Source organism: Sarcophilus harrisii, chromosome 5 (genome assembly GCF_902635505.1).
Source record: "Sarcophilus harrisii chromosome 5, mSarHar1.11, whole genome shotgun sequence".
NCBI lineage: Eukaryota > Metazoa > Chordata > Mammalia > Dasyuromorphia > Dasyuridae > Sarcophilus > Sarcophilus harrisii.
Window position 1 is genome coordinate 1,484,875 of NC_045430.1, and position 18,583 is coordinate 1,503,457.

Here is an 18,583-nt window from a genome sequence, read left to right on the forward strand (position 1 = left end):
TCTGTATCTCCCTCTCCCCGCCCTTAGGATACCATCATGGGTCACTTGCAAGCTCCTTCAGGATAAGACTCACCCCTTTCTCTCCAGAATTGAGCACAGGGCCCTGGACGTACAGGGGATTCATAAATAAATGATTTTAATTCAATGTGGTGATCCCAGAAGGACAGGGCTGGGCAGGGTATGCAGGCCGATGGAGAAGCCCATGAATCTAAGGGCGTCAGGACCCAGAAGGTCAAGGTTCAGGTCTGATCCAGCCTTAGAGATCAGGGTGGGGGGGTAGCTATTCCCTTGGGCAGAGGGAGTCAGTCCTCTTTACAAGTTCAGACTAATTAGCTGACACCAAGTCTTTGTTCAGGAACCCTGAGTCACACCCCTGGGGAGCAGTATCTGGAATGACTGCCCCCTTCTCCTCCTCCAGAGCTGTTAGAATCCTTCAAGGCTAAGCTCATGTGCTCTTCTATTGGATAGCTGCTCTGACTGAGAGTGGAAGAAGCTAAGGGAAGGAGGGAGGGAGAGGAGGAAGGAAGAAAGGAAGGAAGGAAGGAAGGAAGGAAGGAAGGAAGGAAGGAAGGAAGGAAGGAAGGAAGGAAGGAAAAGGAAGGAAGGAAGGAAGGAAAGAAGGAAGGAAAGAAGGAAGGAAGGAGGGAGGGAGGGAAGGAGGGAGGGAGGAGGGAGAGAGGGAAGAAAGGAAGGGAAGGAGGGAGAGAAGAAAGGAGAAAGGGAGGGAGAAAGGAAGGAAAGAGGGGAAGAAGGAAAGGAGGGAGGGAAGGAAAGGTGGAAAAAACAAGCATTTATTGAGTGCCCACCATATGCCAGGCCCATTCCTAACACTACTAATTGGCTCATTTGGTGCCCACATTACAGGTGCTATTGTGGTATCTCTTGCACAGTTGGGGACAGGGAGGCAGTCAGAAGCTAAATGATTTGCCAGGGCTGACATAATGTTTGAGGCCAGATTAGCCCTCTGGTCTCCCTGACTCCAGGCCTAGCACCCCAAGCACTGAGTCCCCCAGATCCCTCCCTAGCTCTGGATTCATTGTGGGAAGTGGAGAAGACTGAATGTGATCCTCAGGCCTTAGGAAGACAAGAATGAGCTCAATGACTGGTGGTCTCAAGGGCCAGCTTGGGGGTGACTGGGAGAGAAGGCAAGGAAAAGGGCAAAGAGCCAGACCCTTTGGTCTGTCTACAAAGCCCACAGCCAGCCCACTTCTTTGGCCCTTCCACTTCCCCTCTCCTTTCTTCTCTCTTTCTGTTCCTATCTGTTTGACCTCTGCCCCTCTATCTCCCTTTCCCTGAAAGCAGGAAATGAGGGCCCTGGATTTGGTGCTTTATGCGGGGTGAAGATCTAGGATCCCCGGGGGAGGATCCCAGGCCCTCCAAGCATTTCCTTTTCTCTCCCCAGAGTCCCGGACAGACAGACAGACAGGTGTGGCCGGGGCTGGGGCAGCTGACCGCAGCCAGCGCACTGTTTCCACAGGCAGTTGGATTCACTTCACATTGAGCTTGCACCTCCATGCCTGGGGAGTGCATTGGAATGAGGGGAACGAATGCCATCCACCCAAACCTGCCTGACAGGAAGAGGAGGCCGTGGGCTCAGGGGACCATGGCGGGGAAGGCTCACATGTGCACACACTGTGTCCCGGCTCCTCAGCAGGGGAGAAGGGAGCCCAGCATCCCAGGGGACATCACCACATAAGGGGGGACCAGAACCCAGAGGACAGGCCAGCACCCCGCCCCAGAGCATGAGACTAGGAAGGCCCCTCAGATACCTCTGGGCAAGGGATGTGACACTCAGTGAGAACAGAGATGTTCCTGTTTTCAAGGTCACAGAGCCCCTTCTCTAGAGAATTCCCAGGTCTGATGAGCTGAGTGACCCTGAGCAAGTCATTGTGATAGGGCCCTTAGAAGAGGGGATGCCAGATTTGGGAGAGAGTTTAGAACCGGGGGTGTCAGGGCTGGGAGAGACTAGACAGCATTTCCATTTGACCTAAAGGAAAGCGTGAGGTTCATGTATGTCTGAGGCAGATACCAAAGCTCAGGCCAGGGCTCTGTCATACCCACGATCCTTTAGTGCTTTGATTTGGGGACTACTTCTGCCAGGCTGAGTTCGTTTCTCCCAAGAACGACTCAAAGCCGTGCTGTCCTGGTGGTCCCACATCAATTAAATTAAACGAAGCTCAAATTGGATAAGCTCTCCCTGGGTCCCTGTGACCTGATTCAGAGGCAGCTACGCCCGTGGTCCATGCTCCCTCTGTCTTTGTCTCCATCCTATCACACACACGTATTCCTACGTGCACATGGATGTACGTGTGTGCCTGTGTATATTGTGATCCTGTGTGCGTGTCTGTCTGTGTGTGCACATGAGTGTGTGTGTGTGACTGTTTCCCAGCCAGGGGAAGGCTTGTTTCCTGTGTTTGGGCTCCTTGCAACCTTTGCTCTTTGCTCCCTATTCTAACTCCAGATATAGAACAGGCCTCAGTTTCCTCCTCTGCAGAATGAGAAGGTCTCAGTCCTCCGATCTCATGACTCTGTAAAAGCAGGAACCATGTTCTAGCTTAGCTGGATGGTCCCTAGCTCCTCGGCCATCCATCTGACCCACTATGAGCATTTTAATTCATGTGTTGGGCTATAAAGTGTCCAGGGCACTGGAACTGCCAATCAGTCAATCGGCATTCATTAAGCACCTACTACGTGCCAGGCACCACACTAAACACTATTGAGACAAAGAAAGGCAAAATTCTCTGCTCTCGAGAACATCATCCAATGGGTGGAACAACTGACAAAGATGCACAGCGAGCAAGCTTCGTGCAGAATAAACAGGAAATCGTTAGCATAGAGAAAGCATGGGGATTAGGGGAGCCGGGGAAGGCTTCCTGCAGAAGTGGGGGGGGGGTTAGCTGGGACCTGAAAGGGGCTAGGAGGTCAGTGTAGGAACAGAGGAAGCGAGCCTTCTGGGTCTGGGATGGGGGACGGCCAGAGAGGATTTCCAGAACAGAAAGATTGGAGAGTCTTGTTCATAGGTCAGGGTCACTGGGTGGGAGGCCATATGTTGGGGAGTAAGGTGTAGATAGAGTGGAAAGGTAGGTGGGGGTGGACTGAGGGGGATTCCCGGCAGGCAGACTGGCCCCCGGCAGCTTTGCCTAAGATGGTGAGGGCTGGCTGCCCTGGTTGGAAGGACTTCCTCCCTCCTGAGTCTCTCCGGACTGGCCAATATCCTCTCTTTGCCCTGTCAGGCCGTGACCAGTGCCGGGTAAACAGTGGGTGCTTAATAAATGTTGATTTACTTGATTTGTGACTGAGAGACAGCTAAGCAGACAGAGGAGGCAGCGAGGTGGCTCCATGGATCCAATGCTGGGCCCAGACTCAGAGAAACCAGAATTCTAATCTAGAATCAGATGCTGAGTAGCTGTGGGACTCTGAGCAAGTCCCTTGCTTCCGTTTACTTTGGTTCCTTCATGCATGAGGGTGATAATAGCAGCTTCCTCCCAGGGTTGCTATCAGAACCAAATGAGTATATTTGTACAGTGCCTGGCTTGGAAGGCACATAGTAAGTGCTTTAAAATGTTGATTTATTAATTGGAAATACAAAGAAAGACAAAACCCAGACCCTGCCTTAAGAGGTCCCCAGAGGCCATGCCCTGGGCCCTGCACAAACCGGACACAGACAGGAGCATGGCAGGAAGACCCTCCTGAGGAAGGGGAGAGGAGGGGCGTCCTGGGGATGGGAGACCAGGCAAGCTGGGACCCGATCCGTGCACTGGAGAGCATGGAGCCCCTGGATTCCGGAGCGTCCGATCTGGAAGTGACCTTGGGGCCTCCCAGCTGGGAGGCTCCTTGAAGGGTCGGAACCATCGTGGCTCCCGGAGAAGGGCCGGGCTGTGCTAGAGGCAGAGCCAGCACCTCAGAGGCTCTGGGCTGGTGTGTGTCCGAGGGCCCTGGCCAGCAGCCCGGCCTCATCCCTCCTTTCTCTCGTTTGCAGGGAGCCGGGAAGCTGCCTTCACTTACGCCATCACGGCTGCCGGCGTTGCCCACGCCGTCACCGCGGCCTGCAGCCAGGGCAACCTGAGCAACTGTGGCTGTGACAGAGAGAAGCAGGGCTACTACAACCAGGAGGAGGGCTGGAAGTGGGGAGGCTGCTCGGCCGACGTCCGCTACGGCATCGAGTTCTCCAGGCGCTTCGTCGATGCCCGCGAGATCAAGAAGAACGCCAGGCGGCTCATGAACCTGCACAACAATGAAGCTGGGAGAAAGGTGACTATCCTGGGGATCTGGGTGGGGGCCCTGGGGCTGGGGGCCAGACCGGGCCACCCCATCTTAACTGTACCAGCCGGGTGCCCGGCCTGCCAGTCACTTCAGTACCGAAGCCCATGAGGTGGAGTCAGCCAGGGATCCACAAGCATTTATTAAGCACCTGTTAATACAAGATTTAGGCAGTCTCTGCCCCCACACTTTCCACTACTACACCCTCACACTTTCCACCACCCTAGAGGAGAGTATTCAGCTTAATTCTTTGGAGAATACTTCCCGGGGAATGCCAGAGCTGGAAGGGCCTGCCTCACGGTCGCCTCCAATCCTCCCATTTTATGGAAAGGGAGAGACTTGTCCGGCTCCCACAAGTGGCCAGGAGCATGCTGGGATTCAGAGCAGGCTCCCAGAAAGACGGGCTTCCCACCCCCTCAGGAGCACAAGGCTTTGCCCGCCCGCCTCTCTGGGCAGAGCAAGCTCCTCGCTGATGTAGGCTGGGGAGTGCTGGCCTTAGGTCCTCTCTGGCTTACCTTTGAACACAAACTGTGCACCCTGGGCCAGCCCCGAATCCCCCCAGCCTTGATTATCTCATCATAGTACCTTCAGTGAGCTTGTGGGAGGCATTCTAAAAACGAGAAATGCTCTATAAATGCTTATCAATACTACCTATGCCCGTCGCCAGGGTCTGAGGGCACCAAGCTGCTCCTGGGGCTTCCCCCAGGGCCCTGAGAGTGCCGCCCCTCTGACCCATGGAGTCTCAGGGGCTCCGAGGCAGCCGGCAATCCCCTTCCCCACTGCAGACCCCCATTCCAGGCTCAGCCAGTCCCACTCCTGGGAGTGATCCAGGGAAGCCTGTGGGCATCCACCTCCCCCCCAAGCTGCCACCCTCCAGAAGCCGCCTACTTCTGGGGCACTGCCCACTGTGAATGGCAGAACCTATCTCTGAGGTGCCAGTTCTCCCCAGTAGGGATCTCGTGTCTTCTCCAGCTGAGAGAGAGGCCCTACAATGGGGGGGGGGGGAAACAAAAGAAAGGAGCTGATTCTGAGAGAGCCTGATGAAATTGTGGCACAGCTCCAGTCTTCCAGCCCACGTCCCTGTGAAGAGGATGATGGCTGAGGGCCCTGGGCCAGCCAGCTCCCAGTGGGAAGGGCTTCGCTGCTTCCCCAGATTTCCAAGGGCAGATGCTGTCTATGTGCCCCCCTACTGCCTTAGTCATTGGAGGCAGATAGACTGGGCAAGGAGGAAGCGCGGCTCAAAATCCCCCTGGGCGCTGATCTGGCTCTGCTGCTTATGAGCTCTGGCCTTGGCAAAAACCACCCTTCTTGGGGTCCTCCCTGTAAAATGAGAGGCTGTGCCAGGTGATCTCCAAGGTCTCTATCTTCACATTCTTAGGCTTTTCCCAGCTCTGACGTCCCCTGTTCTCAGGACACGTCCTCATGGGGTACATTGTGTTTTTGAGAACACTGCTGGGTTGTGTATGTGTTGTTGGGTTATTGCAGATATTGTTCTCTGGGTCTAACCGCCTCACTGTGCGCCAGTTCCTGCCAATCTGAGGTTCCTCAGAAACCACACCTGTAGTCATTTCTTGGTGCCCAACAATATTCTGTCACATTCCTAAGCACAACAGGTTTCGCCACACCCCACTGGTTAACCTCATGCTATTGACGGGCACCCTTTTGGCTAACCATGCCCCTTGACAGGCACCCCTTTAGTTAACCAGGCCCCACTGAAGAGCCTCCCTTTGGCTAACCATGCCCCATTGAAGGGCATCCCTTCAGTTAACCATGCCCCATTGATTGGCATCCCTTTGGTTAACTTTGCTCCATTGAAGGCCATCCCTTTACTTAACCATATCTCATTGATTGGCACCCCTTTGGTTAACCATGTTCCCCATTGAAAGTCATTCCTTTAGCTAACCACGACCCATTGATTGGCACTCCTTTGGTTAACCTTGCTCCATCCCTTGAGTGCCCAGTTCTTTGCCGCCACCAGAAGAGCTGTTATAAGCCTATTTCTATGTATGGGCCTTTGTCCTCTCTCTTTCCTCTCTCCCTCTGTGGTCCCAGCCTGGCAGGGGCACTGATGCCTTTCCTTACCCCTCTCATCCCTAGTGCCTTCTGCCCATACTCAGTTCTGGGTCTTCAACCATGCACTGGGGGTGCCTTGCCAGCCCAGCCTTCTCCCCTGAACCCCAGGCTCTGACCTGCTTTCCCCTTCCTCCTTCCATAACATCCACTCTTCCTGTCCTGCCAATCTCGGCTCAATTTGGGGAGCCGTCCAGTGAAGGTCATGGAAACTGACAAGTGAAAGGGCCTCATAAGACAGAGGTTATTTTGTGCAATTGCCCATTTCACAGATGAGAAACCTGAGGCCAATGGGAGGAAGACAGTTTGCCAAAGGTCAGATGGGTGGCCAGGGGCAGAGGGGCGAGGTGGGCTGCATCCTGTACTCGCCCACGATGGTGGCTGGCACTCTTGCCACCTTGAGCACGCTTCTGCAGGCTCCGCTGTCCTCCGGGGTGACGGACTCTCATCCCACCTTCCATGCGGCCCTAGGCAGGGCAGTGCAGGAGACTCAAGAATTGGCAGCAGAGGGCAGCTGGACTTCCCACTCTCCTGGGAGACCGAAGGAGTTCTGCTCCCCAAGTTTTGAATTTGAATTAGGAACGAAGGTTTGCTCTGGGGTGCAGATTTCTCAGCTGCCTTCCCTGAACCAAGCAGGATGGGAAAAGGTGGGTCAGAGACACAGATCTGGAGCGCTCCCCTGGAAGCAGCTGAGGCCGCTTGTCTCTGAATGGCCCAGAGAGGTTGAGCCAGACTTTCCACCTGCCCAGGGAATGCTGGCTGAATAGAAGAAATGTGGGGGAAGATCCCATCAGAACCACATCGTTGAGAAGAGTCTTAGAGATGTTCTAGTCAACTCCACTCCTCATATGACAGACTGAGAAACTGAGGCCTAAAAGAAGGAGAATGACTGCCCAGTCTCCCACTAACTCACTAGAATTGGACCTGGAAGATGCTGAGTTGTTTTCGGCCAAGAACAAGGGGTAGAAGCCAGGAAAGGGCTCAATAGACATTGCCCCATTTCCTAAAATCCACATCCACCGCCTCCCCATCTTTGGACTGTAAGGTGGTGGGGACTGGATAAGGAAATCTCCAGCTTGAAACCTAATCATCCTGTCATTTTCAGTCATGTCCAAAACAGCCCCAGGCCCAGAGCCCTCATCATGAAAGCTATAGGGAAAGGGCACCGGGCATTCTTGGAGTCTGTGATCACTTCATGGGGAGATTCTTGCCCAAACTACTCTCCCAACCCACTACCCAGCCAGACTGGGCTCCTGCTCGGGCCTGGGCTGCCCAATCACTTTTATCTGCTGGGTTTCCTGCTTGCTGGAAATGTGCATTTGAAGGTCGAGGTGGTGTGGTGGGGAGAGAGAAAGAGACAGATATACGAGTTGTGTCTCCCAAAGACAGACGTACAAAAAGACAGAGACAGAGAGAAAGACAGAAACAGAGAGAGACAGAGAAAGAGAGAGAGAGACAGAGAGAGAGAAGAGAAGAGAAGAGACAGAGAAAGACACAGAGAGGAAAAAACAGAGAGAGAGAGAGAGAAGAGAAAAGAAGAGACAGAGAGACAGAGAAAGACATAGAGAGAAAAAACAGAAAGAGAGAGAGAGAGAGAGAGAGAGAGAGAGAGAGAGAGAATGAGAATATGAATAGAGAGCAGGCATTCATCCCCATGCGTGAGAGTGATGAAAAGAAAGCAAAGTGGAGAAACTGAGACGGAAGCTGCCCAGAAGGCTGAGTCAGTGACGGCAGATAGTGATCTCAGTGCTGCTGCCTGCCAGCCCCGAGGATTTGTCCAGACCAGTTCAGACCATGGTCCTGGAGCTAGAGCTCATATCATCTGATCTGGAGCCTGAGGACACCCAATGGCTGAGACTTTATAACAGGTCATATCATCTCCAAACCCAGTGCTCTCTTCCCCAAGCTAGGCTGGCTGTGTGGCCACATGGGGGCTTCCAGATGGCTCAGACTAGAGGGGCATTTTGTCCTGTCTTTTTTCTTAAGCCCAGAAAACCATGTTGAGTTTGCCTCTGGGCAGGAGGCTTTCGGGGAGTCTGCAGCCCCTGCCCAAACTTATGCCATGATAGTGACAAGAGTGGTTCACTCAGGCATGGTGCTAACCATGTCTCTCTTCAGTGCAGGATCTTGCAGAAACTTCATAATCTAAATAGCTAAATCCAGGAGTTGTGTGACCTTAGGCAAGTCCACTCCCTCAAAGAAGAAGGAAGAGGGACAGCATTCCATTTTACAATTTCTTCCTCTGTAAAATAAGGTAATTGGGTCATTTGATCTCTGAGGTCTCTTTCAGGACCAGGAGTCAGGAAGATAGGAATGGAAATTCAGCCTCAGATACTTACTAGTTGTGTGATCTTGGGCAAGTCACTTAACTTGTCTAGAAATAAAATAACACCTATCTCCCAGAACTTTTAAAATAATAGCTTTTTTAAAAATTTCAAAATATATGATAGTTTTTAATATTCCCTTTTGCAAAACCTTGATTCCAATTTTTCTCCCTCTCTTCCCCCCACCAGCCCCCTAGACACAAGTAATCAATATTTGTTAAATATATTCAATTCTTCTAGATATATTTCCACAATTATCATGCTGCACAAGAAAAATCAGATCCTTTAACATGTATAGGACTGCTTGCCATCTAGGGGAGAGGGTGAAAGGAGGGAGGGGAAAAGTCGGAACAGAAGTGAGTGCAAGGAATAATGTTGGAAAAAATTACCCAGGCATATGTTCTGTCAATAAAAAGTTCTAATTATTAAAAAAAAAGAAAGAAAAAGAAAAATCAGATCCAGAATTGTTTTAAGGGTAAAATGAGATCCCATAAAGCACTTTGCAAACCCTAAAGCACCGCAGAAATGCTTATGATTATTGTTGTTAGACCCCTCTCAGCTCTGACTTTGTCCTGAGGCCCCTTTGAGCTCTGACCTTCTCGGTTCCAGGCATGCTTAGGTCGAGGGCCGGGCCGGTGGTTCTCAGTCTTGTCCCATTCCCCAGGGTTGGGATGGGTCTGAGTCCACTACCGGCTTCCATTGCCTGGGATTGTGGGATGGAGCAGGATAAGGATGCTGCCGGCTCACACAGGAAGTCCTGTCTGCCTCCTCAGAGTTGAACTGGCCATTATTTCCCTGCATCCTTACCTCTGTCTTAGCGTCTGCCAAGCACACTTGCTAACAAGCAGATGGGACGCTCCTGGATGCCCCACACTGGGAAGAACGGGCCTGCGAAGAGGGACTAGCGAGGCATTGTTTCTGCAGCTCCGGACTCTAGAGGCTTAGCCTTGGAGAGGACCTTTTCTTTTAGGACAAGAAGCTGTGGGATCTTGTGCAATGGACTCTCCTCTCCCTCCACAACCTGTGCTGGGTCTGGTCTGTCCTGCCCATCCTCGTGGGCTGAGCGGTCCTAGGCAGGGTCTCCATCATTTCCCTTCATGTGTGTCAGGAGGCTGCAGAGTCCACCGCAGAGATCCTGGACCTAGGGACTCAGGGACCAACTTATGCTCTGCCATAAACATCCTGCATGACCTTAGGCTAACAGATGCCTCTCTGGGCTCCGTCTCTGACTGGGATGCTGCAACCAGGATAGAACAGGCATTTCATGGCCCCATCATCTGTTAGCTAGCAGCCGATACACTTATTAAGCATCTACTGTGTGCCAGGCACTGTGCTAAGTACCAGGGATATAAAGAAAGACAAAATGCAGTTGCTTTTTTTGAAGAGTTAATACTCTCCCAAAGTCTCAGTTTCCTTATTTGTAAAGTGGGTAGAACTTGGGAGATCTATTGTGAGAGATTGAGAGTTGTAGGCATTGTGGGTATGACTATACTAGAAACTAGAAACACTGAGGACCTGGATTCAAATCTTACCTTAGCAACTTACTAGCTGTGTGACCCTGGCAAGTCACTTCTTAACACCTCAGTCCCCTCGCCCTGGCCCCACTTTCTAGGCTTGTGTGAAGTCTGCACAGCCCAGCACCCACCCCCTTCAAACTCTATGTGATCAAGTCGGCCAGCTCGTTCACTCAGTGTTTGGCTCCTCTTGACTGTGGTTATTATTTCCCCAGGGAAAATAGGCTCCCTGCCAATTCACTACAAAGGCATTGGCCCCAAACCACTTTTCCTGCTCTGTCCTGCTTGTCTCCACAAATGATAACAGTTGACTTTGCTGTAAACTTAAAAGTTTGCAAATCACTTCACGATTATGTTATTGAAATCACCCATTCCCCTCCCATCTGAGCACAACAGCTACTACTGTTTCCATTTCACCGAGGGTAAAACTGAGCCCGAGAGAGACCAAGTGACTTACCTAGGATCACACAACTGGGAAATGTGCCAGGGAAGACAATTCCATCCTCCGAGAATCCTCCTTTGATCTCTCTAGAGCAGGGTTCTTCCTGTGCTTCATGGAACCCTCGAATCATTGAATGGAGCCTTTGGACTTTCTCAGAATCAGGTTGGTCACAACAGAAAATAAAATCCATAAAGAAAACCAAATATTAGTGAAAATAAACATGCCATTTTCCCTAATCCAAATTCAACCCCCCCCCCAAAAAAAAATCCATCTAGGGACTCCAAACCAAGGACGATTGAAGAACTTTCCAACCTGACACTCTTCAAAAAAATTAATTTTTTTCAATAAAGAATTGATTTTCTCTTTCTCTCATCTCCTCACCTCATTCTCACTGGGAAAAAAAAAGAAAAAGGAAGGAGGGAGGGAAGGAAGGAAGGAAGGAAGGAGGGAGGGAGGGAAGGAAGGAAGGAAGGAAGGAAGGAAGGAAGGAAGGAAGGAAGGAAGGAAGGAAGTTGAAGTTCTTACAGTAAACATAGTCAAGTCAAACTAAGTCCCACATGGGCCACTTCCAAAAGGATAATTCTCATTCTGCCCCCAAAGTCCAGTGCCTCTCCTAAGCCTCCCAAGGCCCCTCTCAGCAGTAGTGTCCTCTGCCCACAGCTGCCATGTTTCCAGAGCTTTTTGCACAGCCGCATCCTTTCAAGTCATCAAAGCCGAGATGAGGATCTCCATCTGACAGAAGGGAGAACCAAGGGATGCCCAAAGTCTCACAGCCCATTAGTCACTGGGCTGGCCAGCTCAGGGCTCCTTGGACATTGCCCATTGAACTTTGCTCTGAGACCCTGCAATTGGCACCACTTGCCCTTGGCCCTTCTTGGAGCTCCCTGTGCTTGGGTCTCTCCCTGAGTCTGGCAGGCGTTCTAGCTCCCCTGACTCCCCAACAGCCTCCTATCTTAACTCTGACCCTACCACACTGCTCACCGGTCTCAGAATTCTTGGTAGAACAGGGATCTCCCTTTTGCCATCTTTCCAAGGTGAACAAGGGACGGAGACATGGACTGTTGGGGAAAAACGGCTCTGGGCTGGGTGTGGAGAGACTGGATTTCACATCCAAGTTCACTGTAATCCTTTATTTTTGAAGAAGACCAACAATATCAAAGATCATGACTTGACTTAACACAGGAACTGGCTGCACATCTCACTCTATCCTGCAGTCACCACATCCAGTGGCAGGGCAAAAGTCAGGATGACCAGCGATGGCCCGGGGCACAGTGGTGACCTTGACATCCTTGACACTGACAGTCAAGTTTAGTGTTTCATTAACATCCAGCCATGTTTGTCATCATAATTATAAACCATTACTGGCATGATGATCATCCCTTTGAGCTGTGAAAAACTCTGAGCTCGCGGAGGTGCTCCCTGGCTTTCTTTTTGGAGACTGGTCTTTCTGCACGGACACCCTCGGAGACAGAAAGAGGCCCTTCCCTTCCCCCCACTTCCATCTCCTCTCCATCCCCGGGAGCCAGCCTCAAGGCCAATTCTTCATGACTTCAGAATGGCCCCTGGATATCAAATGGAGGAGCAGCCAGGCAAGAGGGACCCTCCCCAGGTGGAAGAGCCGCCTCTGAGCTGACCAAGGTTAGCCAGAGGCCCTGGCGGATGATGAATGGAATTTTTCAGGAGCTAATGATTTTCCATCTTTAATCAGGCATCGAGCTTGGCAGGAACTCTTCGATTTTGGTAAATGAGTACCTCGGGGGTCAGGGCTGGCTCTGGGAATGGAGGAAGAGGAAGGAAGTCCACTTGTCATGTTGGTCCTGATAAAGGGAAACTGAAGAACCAGAATCACAGGCTCATGGGAGAGGCCACTGGAAGTCCCTTCAGAGGAAATCTCGGGGTAGCTCTGTGCTCTATACATGGAGGGGAAGGAGGTTGTCTGAGATCAGCCTGGCACGGGGGGGGGGGGGCGGAGTACGACCCAGGCTCTGACAAGAGACTGAGCTTCCTCCCTTACATCACCCCACACCCAGGTGAATGTGGGAGGCTGTGATTTCTCCCTGCACAGGTGCTTCGCCTCATGACCTGGCTCTGAGGGTTGGACTTTTAGAGTTGCAGGGACCCAGAAACACCCAATCTGTGTGCTGAGCAGGCCCCCTCATCTGTAAGAGGGGAAATAGTCGCTCTTGGAGCTTCTCTCCCCCAAGGGGGTTTGGGGGCTCCAGTGCAGCGATGAATGACAAGTACTCTGGAAACACTAAAGCTCTGTCCACTTCCTGGTGTGTAAAACGAGGGGTCAGTTCCTCTGGGAGCACTTCTGGCTGTCCAGCAGCAGCCACTGTCGCCCCCACCCAGACCTGTGATTTCAACTACATTGGGAACTCCCGCCACCCCAAAGGGGATCAGCCTCTGCCTTGCAACTCGGAGTCTTGGCATGGCACAGAGGTCTCAGAGTCCCAGACTGGCCAGGATCACCCAGTCCCAGGAGCTCCCTGAGGCAAAACCTCACCCCTGGGGGCTTCCTCAATTCTCTAGCCTCTAAGCCAAACTGCCTGTGCAGCTCATCTCCAAGCAGTTCTCATCATCGCTCTGTTCCCAGAGTGGGTGCCCTCCAGCTGGGTTCTCGAACCCAGTGCCAACCCCCCTTTGGGGCCAACTCAGCTGGGGGAATGCAACCCCATTGTACTTAAGCTGACCTGGCTCTGAATGCAGACAGGAGGGTGAGTCAGCTGCTGAAGACAAAGCAGGAATGTGCGCACCAACCCCTCCTAAACCAACTAGAAATGATTTGTGGATTATCTGTTGTTTGGGGATTATCCAGCCCCGACTGACCTCTTTGATACTTGGGGAAGGGGAGGAGGAAAAGCAAGGGGGAGAGGAACGGTTCCCAGCCTGGAGTGGGAAAGGGTGGGCATTGAGAATCCTGCCTTGAACTATGAACTTGATGGGGCAGCCTGACCTCGGTGGGTCACCAGAGTCTTTCAAGTGGTGGGAGAGGAGCAGGAATTCACATGTCTGTGGGGCATCCTCCCCCCCAAGCTGTGGGAGTCTTTGTTCTGGTTCACGCAAGACCTACTATTCAATCACTGAGATTTTGAACCTTAGTTTTGTCATCTGTAAAATGGAGAAAGGAATCCCTTGGTGGCTTAGTTGGAGCAACAAATGGAATATTTCAAATGGAAAGTTTTTTTTTTTTAATGTTGCCCATCTCCTGCACATACACCCCTCTCTGGACTTCTCCATTATGTGCAAAGAATAGCTCTGTGAGTGGCGCAAGGGGATGGTCCCAGCCACGTTTGAGGCAGGAGAGAGAAAGATCCAGAAGAGACCTTCTGGAACAGATTGTTGGAGCAGAGACCCTGGGGCCTGACCAAGTGACCAAAGCATCTTGGGAAATGTTCCAGACTTGTGCCGGGAGTCGTGGCTGGTGGGGAGGCCGTTCTGGCTCTCCCGATTCTGCCATTCTCAGGTCCGGGGCCTTGGCTCCAGCCATCCGTTCCAGCTCTCCTCTGGATCTTCGGCTCTCCTGCAAACGCTGGACGGGAGCGTGGAGAGTGTCGGTAGGCCTTCCCTGCCCGCATTGGCCGCTCCCGCTCCGTCAGCCAGGTGGTTGGTGGAGGATGGTGCCTGCTTCCAGCCCGGCGCCCCCATTTCCCTTCCGCGATCCCCAAGGTGGCCGCGCTTCTAACCTGCGCTTCCCTCTTCTCCTCCTCCCCTCACAGGTCCTGGAGGAAAGGATGAAGCTGGAATGCAAGTGCCACGGGGTGTCGGGCTCGTGCACCACCAAGACGTGCTGGACCACGCTGCCCAAGTTCCGGGAGGTGGGCCACCTGCTCAAGGAGAAGTACAACGCGGCCGTGCAGGTGGAGGTGGTGCGCGCCAGCCGCCTGCGCCAGCCCACCTTCCTCAAGGTCAAGCAGCTGCGCAGCTACCAGAAGCCGCTGGACACGGACCTGGTCTACATCGAGAAGTCCCCCAACTACTGCGAGGAGGACGCCGCCACGGGCAGCGTGGGCACCCAGGGCCGCCTGTGCAACCGCACGTCGCCCGGCGCCGACGGCTGCGACACCATGTGCTGCGGCCGCGGCTACAACACGCACCAGTACACCAAGGTCTGGCAGTGCAACTGCAAGTTCCACTGGTGCTGCTTCGTCAAGTGCAACACGTGCAGCGAGCGGACCGAGGTGTTCACCTGCAAGTAGGCCGGCGGCGAGCGAGCGCCTCCCTCCGCCCGCCCCCCCGGGCCCGGCTGCGGCCCGCTCCGGCTGCCCTTCGCACAGCCGGCCTTTCGGGGAGGGGGGGCCCGGACGTCGGGGCTCTCACGCGTCCCCCCCACCCCCACCCCCAGCCGGCGGCATCGGGGACCGGAGGGGCGGGGCGCAGCCTCCAGGGGCCTCGGACCCCCGTCCCCCCCCCAACCTGGCGGCCTGGCGCCCCCGACAGCCGTGGGGGACGGGGTGGGGCCTGTTCTTGAGATCCTCTGGAGCTAAGCCATCCCCACTGGGGAAGCTCTTGGGAAAAGCTTCCCGGAGGGGGCTGGAGAAGAGAGCACATTTCCCACCTGTTTCCTATTTCTCGGGATAAAAAAACCCGAAATGAACCCCCTCGGTAACGCTACAAACCCTTCTGTCTTCCCCTAGTGTGTGAGAGAGAGATACAGAGACAGATAGAGAGACCAGAGAGAGACGGACGGACACACCAAACAGAGAGACGAAACAGACACAGAGGGACGAGAGAGAGCGAGAGAGAGAGACAGAGAAAGAAATATAAGAGACACAGAGAGGAGAGTGTGTGTGTGAGAGAGAGACAGAGAGAGAGAGAAGGAGGAGGAGGAAGAGGAGGAGATGATGGGGAGGAAGGAGGGAGAGAATTGTTGGGAGTGAAAGAAAAGCAGCAAGATTTCAATTGTTATATTGCTTCAGGTGTTTTTTTTTGGGGGGGGGGTTGACACCTGCTAGAGAACAAACTAGAACTTATAGGGAAAGCGAGTTGAAATGGAAAAAATACCACTGTCTTAGATGAGGGAAAAAAGCAAAAAAAAAAAAAAAATCACTAATTACATCAGCATCTGATGACACTGGGACTCTGACTGAACAGAAAAAAAATAATTATTTATGTTTTAGTCTCAACATAATTTCTAAGCACTAACGGGTAGCGATGTCTTCATTCTGTACTAAATGTCAACTTGTTGGAATCCTTGACTTGCCGATTCCTGGACTGGGTTGTTCGCAAGGTCTCTTGTGTTGTTGTTATTGTTATTGTTATTATTGTTGCTGTTGTTTTCATTCAGTGCTACTGATCTGTGGTCGCCAATTTTTAGAGTACAGAGCGTTCGAGACGGGCCCAGTTTTAGACAAAACTGGGATGTGAAATTCTTCCTGGGGAGGCATCCCTTTCCCCTTGAGCCGTCTAAGACCAGTCACTGGCTTGGACATTCCCAGGGCCTCAAGCCAAATGAAAGATGAACTTTGAAGAAATGCACTGAGAGAATCTTTCCATAATGTCTGGCCTCCTCCCTTCCATCCCTAACTGTCCTTGGAAATTATGTCCCAAATGGTGCTTCTTAAATCACCATCTCTCCCATCCCTAGCTATACTATATGCCTGGGTACCTGCCTGGTCCCTCCCAAGTCGACACATGTCCAAAGGCATGGAAGATGCTTTGGCTGCCCAGTGACTGCCCTCTTCCCAGGACTCACCTTTACCTGAGAGTCTTTAAGGGATGTGCACAGTCCTAGTTCTGAGAAATCCCTTTTCCTTTATCCTGATGTGAAATAATAGTCCCGTTCCCAAAATCCTCCCTTCATGGCAAATCCAAAACAGAGATCGTTTGACAGAGAAGAAAACTGAGGCTTGGAAACATGATATATCTTTCCAAAGACCAACAAGGTAGTGAGTGCTGGAGTCAAGCCTTGATCTCAGGGATCCTGGCCCCAATTCCGGGGCTTTGCAGGACAAAACTGGTAAGGATCCCCCATTATTCTGAAGAAAAGGGCCTAAGGAGTGGCATACATTCTGGTCTTTCTACTGTACACTCTGATCACCCTCACACCGGGTCCCCAAAGGGAGTGTGGAAGGAACCTCACCTGAAAAAGTGTTTGATGAGTTTAATTGGAGCTTCTTGGATAAGGGCCAGAGTGAGTAGTCTAGATCAGTGATCTAGAATGCCAGAACTGGAGTGGATATTAAAAGCCAAAATATTAAAGGGGGAAGAGATTTTGGATCCTGGAATTTCAGACTTGGAAGAAACCTTTGAATCTATAATTTCAAAACTGGAAAGGACCTTATAACCTAGAACGTCAGAGCTGGAAGGGACCTTGGAATCTAGAATTTTGGAGCTGAGAGGGCCCTTGTAACATAGATGGCAGCGCTGGGAGTGACTTTAGAACATAGAATCCCAGAGCTTGAAGAGCTCTTTAGAAAAAAGATGTCAGTTCTGGAAACGGTCCTCTACATAGAATATTATTGCATCTTAAAGCACAGAATATAGAATGTCAAAACTGGGGGTGGGGAGGTGAGTAGGGTTTAGAAAATGATTGTTAGATCTGAGAAAGACCATAGAATACAGAATGTCAGAGCTGGGAAGGTCCTTCAAACATACATATTTGAACCTTAAAATGCAGAAAGCCAATGCTGGGAAGGAGCTTCAGATCTGAACATCAGAACAGGAAACCGCCTCTAAGAGGGGGCGTGATCCGACCTGCTCACTTGCAGAGATGAAATAAGTGAGACTCCAAGGGGAGGGATTTCTCCAAGTTCCCATCACTAAGCTAAGATGCAGGGCTTCTCAGTCCCGCCTCTGTCCAACTCCATTTTTTAAGAAAGATAACGGCAGCGTGGTCTGCCCTGTTTTAGGGCTGATTGACCAGCTCTAGGGCTCCAAAGCCAGGACCCAGGGAGAGCCTGAATATTTCATTCTCAGAAAAGAGTCTTAGGGTTCCTCTGCCCCTGACAGTCACCATATCACCATAGCCAGGATTATCCCCATGGGGAGAAGGGAATAATTTGCTCTACTAAGTAGCAGAGGCAGCATTCAGGCAGTCCACATGACTCCACTTCTGCCGCAGGTTACTCATCTTCCTCCAATTTAAAACTGTCCTTTGGATTCTCAGGTGGGAGTCCACGTACACTATGATATGAAATGTCCTCTCGGCTTGTTCTTTGGGGGGAAAGGGGCAAAGCTGCCCAGCTCCAGGAAGACACGGGCATGAGGTACTAGATTGTAAATACCTTAGAGTGGCCTTTGTTAAGGAACCCAATTAAGTTATATTATTGTATATCATTTAAATGTCTATAGAATACTTAAATTATTGTGAACTACACTGAGGAAGGGAGGGGCAGCCAGAGCAGCCCTTCTCCTGCCCCTCCTGCAGCTTGGCCCCAAGCGTCTCCTCCTGAAAACGGACCCCTGGCTCTGTGGTACTTGGACACATCCTCATGGTCATTCAGCTACCAGAAAAAAAGAGAATATTTGAAAACCATGTTCGGAAATATTTGGGGAGTCCAGTGTTGGAGCCAGGGCCAGCATCTGAGGGGGCCCATCCCGCCTGAAAGCCCACAGTGGAGAGAAGAGGGGGAGGCTTCTCCCAGAGAGAGTGGCCTGTTCCCTGAATGGTGCCCCTCCTTGGCCGGCTCTGGGAATGGTCTACTGGGCAGATCCCCATGCCCTCCTTTTATGAGCCTTTCCTCCCCCCCCTCCCAGAAGAACATAGGGTGGTCCCACATTCAAGGGCTGGGCCATGGCCCCGAAGGCCCTTGCATCTGGCTGCCCAGCCTGGCAAGCAGTGAACACTAACAGAGCTCGGAATACTGTATGTTATTAAAGGATTGTCAAAAAAGATACTTGTCTGCCCAGCTTTAATTCCCCCTCCCCATTTCTCAGGCGCTGGCTGGGTTCTTAACTCGGTGGTCTCGACCCCTATCCCTGAGGGAAATGCAGAGCTAAGACGCGGAATGTATTAAGGCTTTGGACAGGTG

General features: G+C 52.0%; 1 protein-coding gene across 1 annotated transcript in view; it reads left to right on the plus strand.

The window, feature by feature from the left end:
- The window catches only part of WNT7B (Wnt family member 7B), a 79,813-nt gene extending 64,934 nt beyond the window's left edge, over positions 1–14,879 (plus strand). Inside the window, exons 3-4 of the mRNA XM_031937839.1 lie at positions 3,980–4,251; positions 14,330–14,879. Coding sequence (XP_031793699.1) covers positions 3,980–4,251; positions 14,330–14,809 — 752 coding nt within the window. The 3' untranslated portion in view covers positions 14,810–14,879. The remainder of the gene's footprint in view (positions 1–3,979; positions 4,252–14,329) is intronic.
- Positions 14,880–18,583: the final 3,704 nt, after the last annotated feature.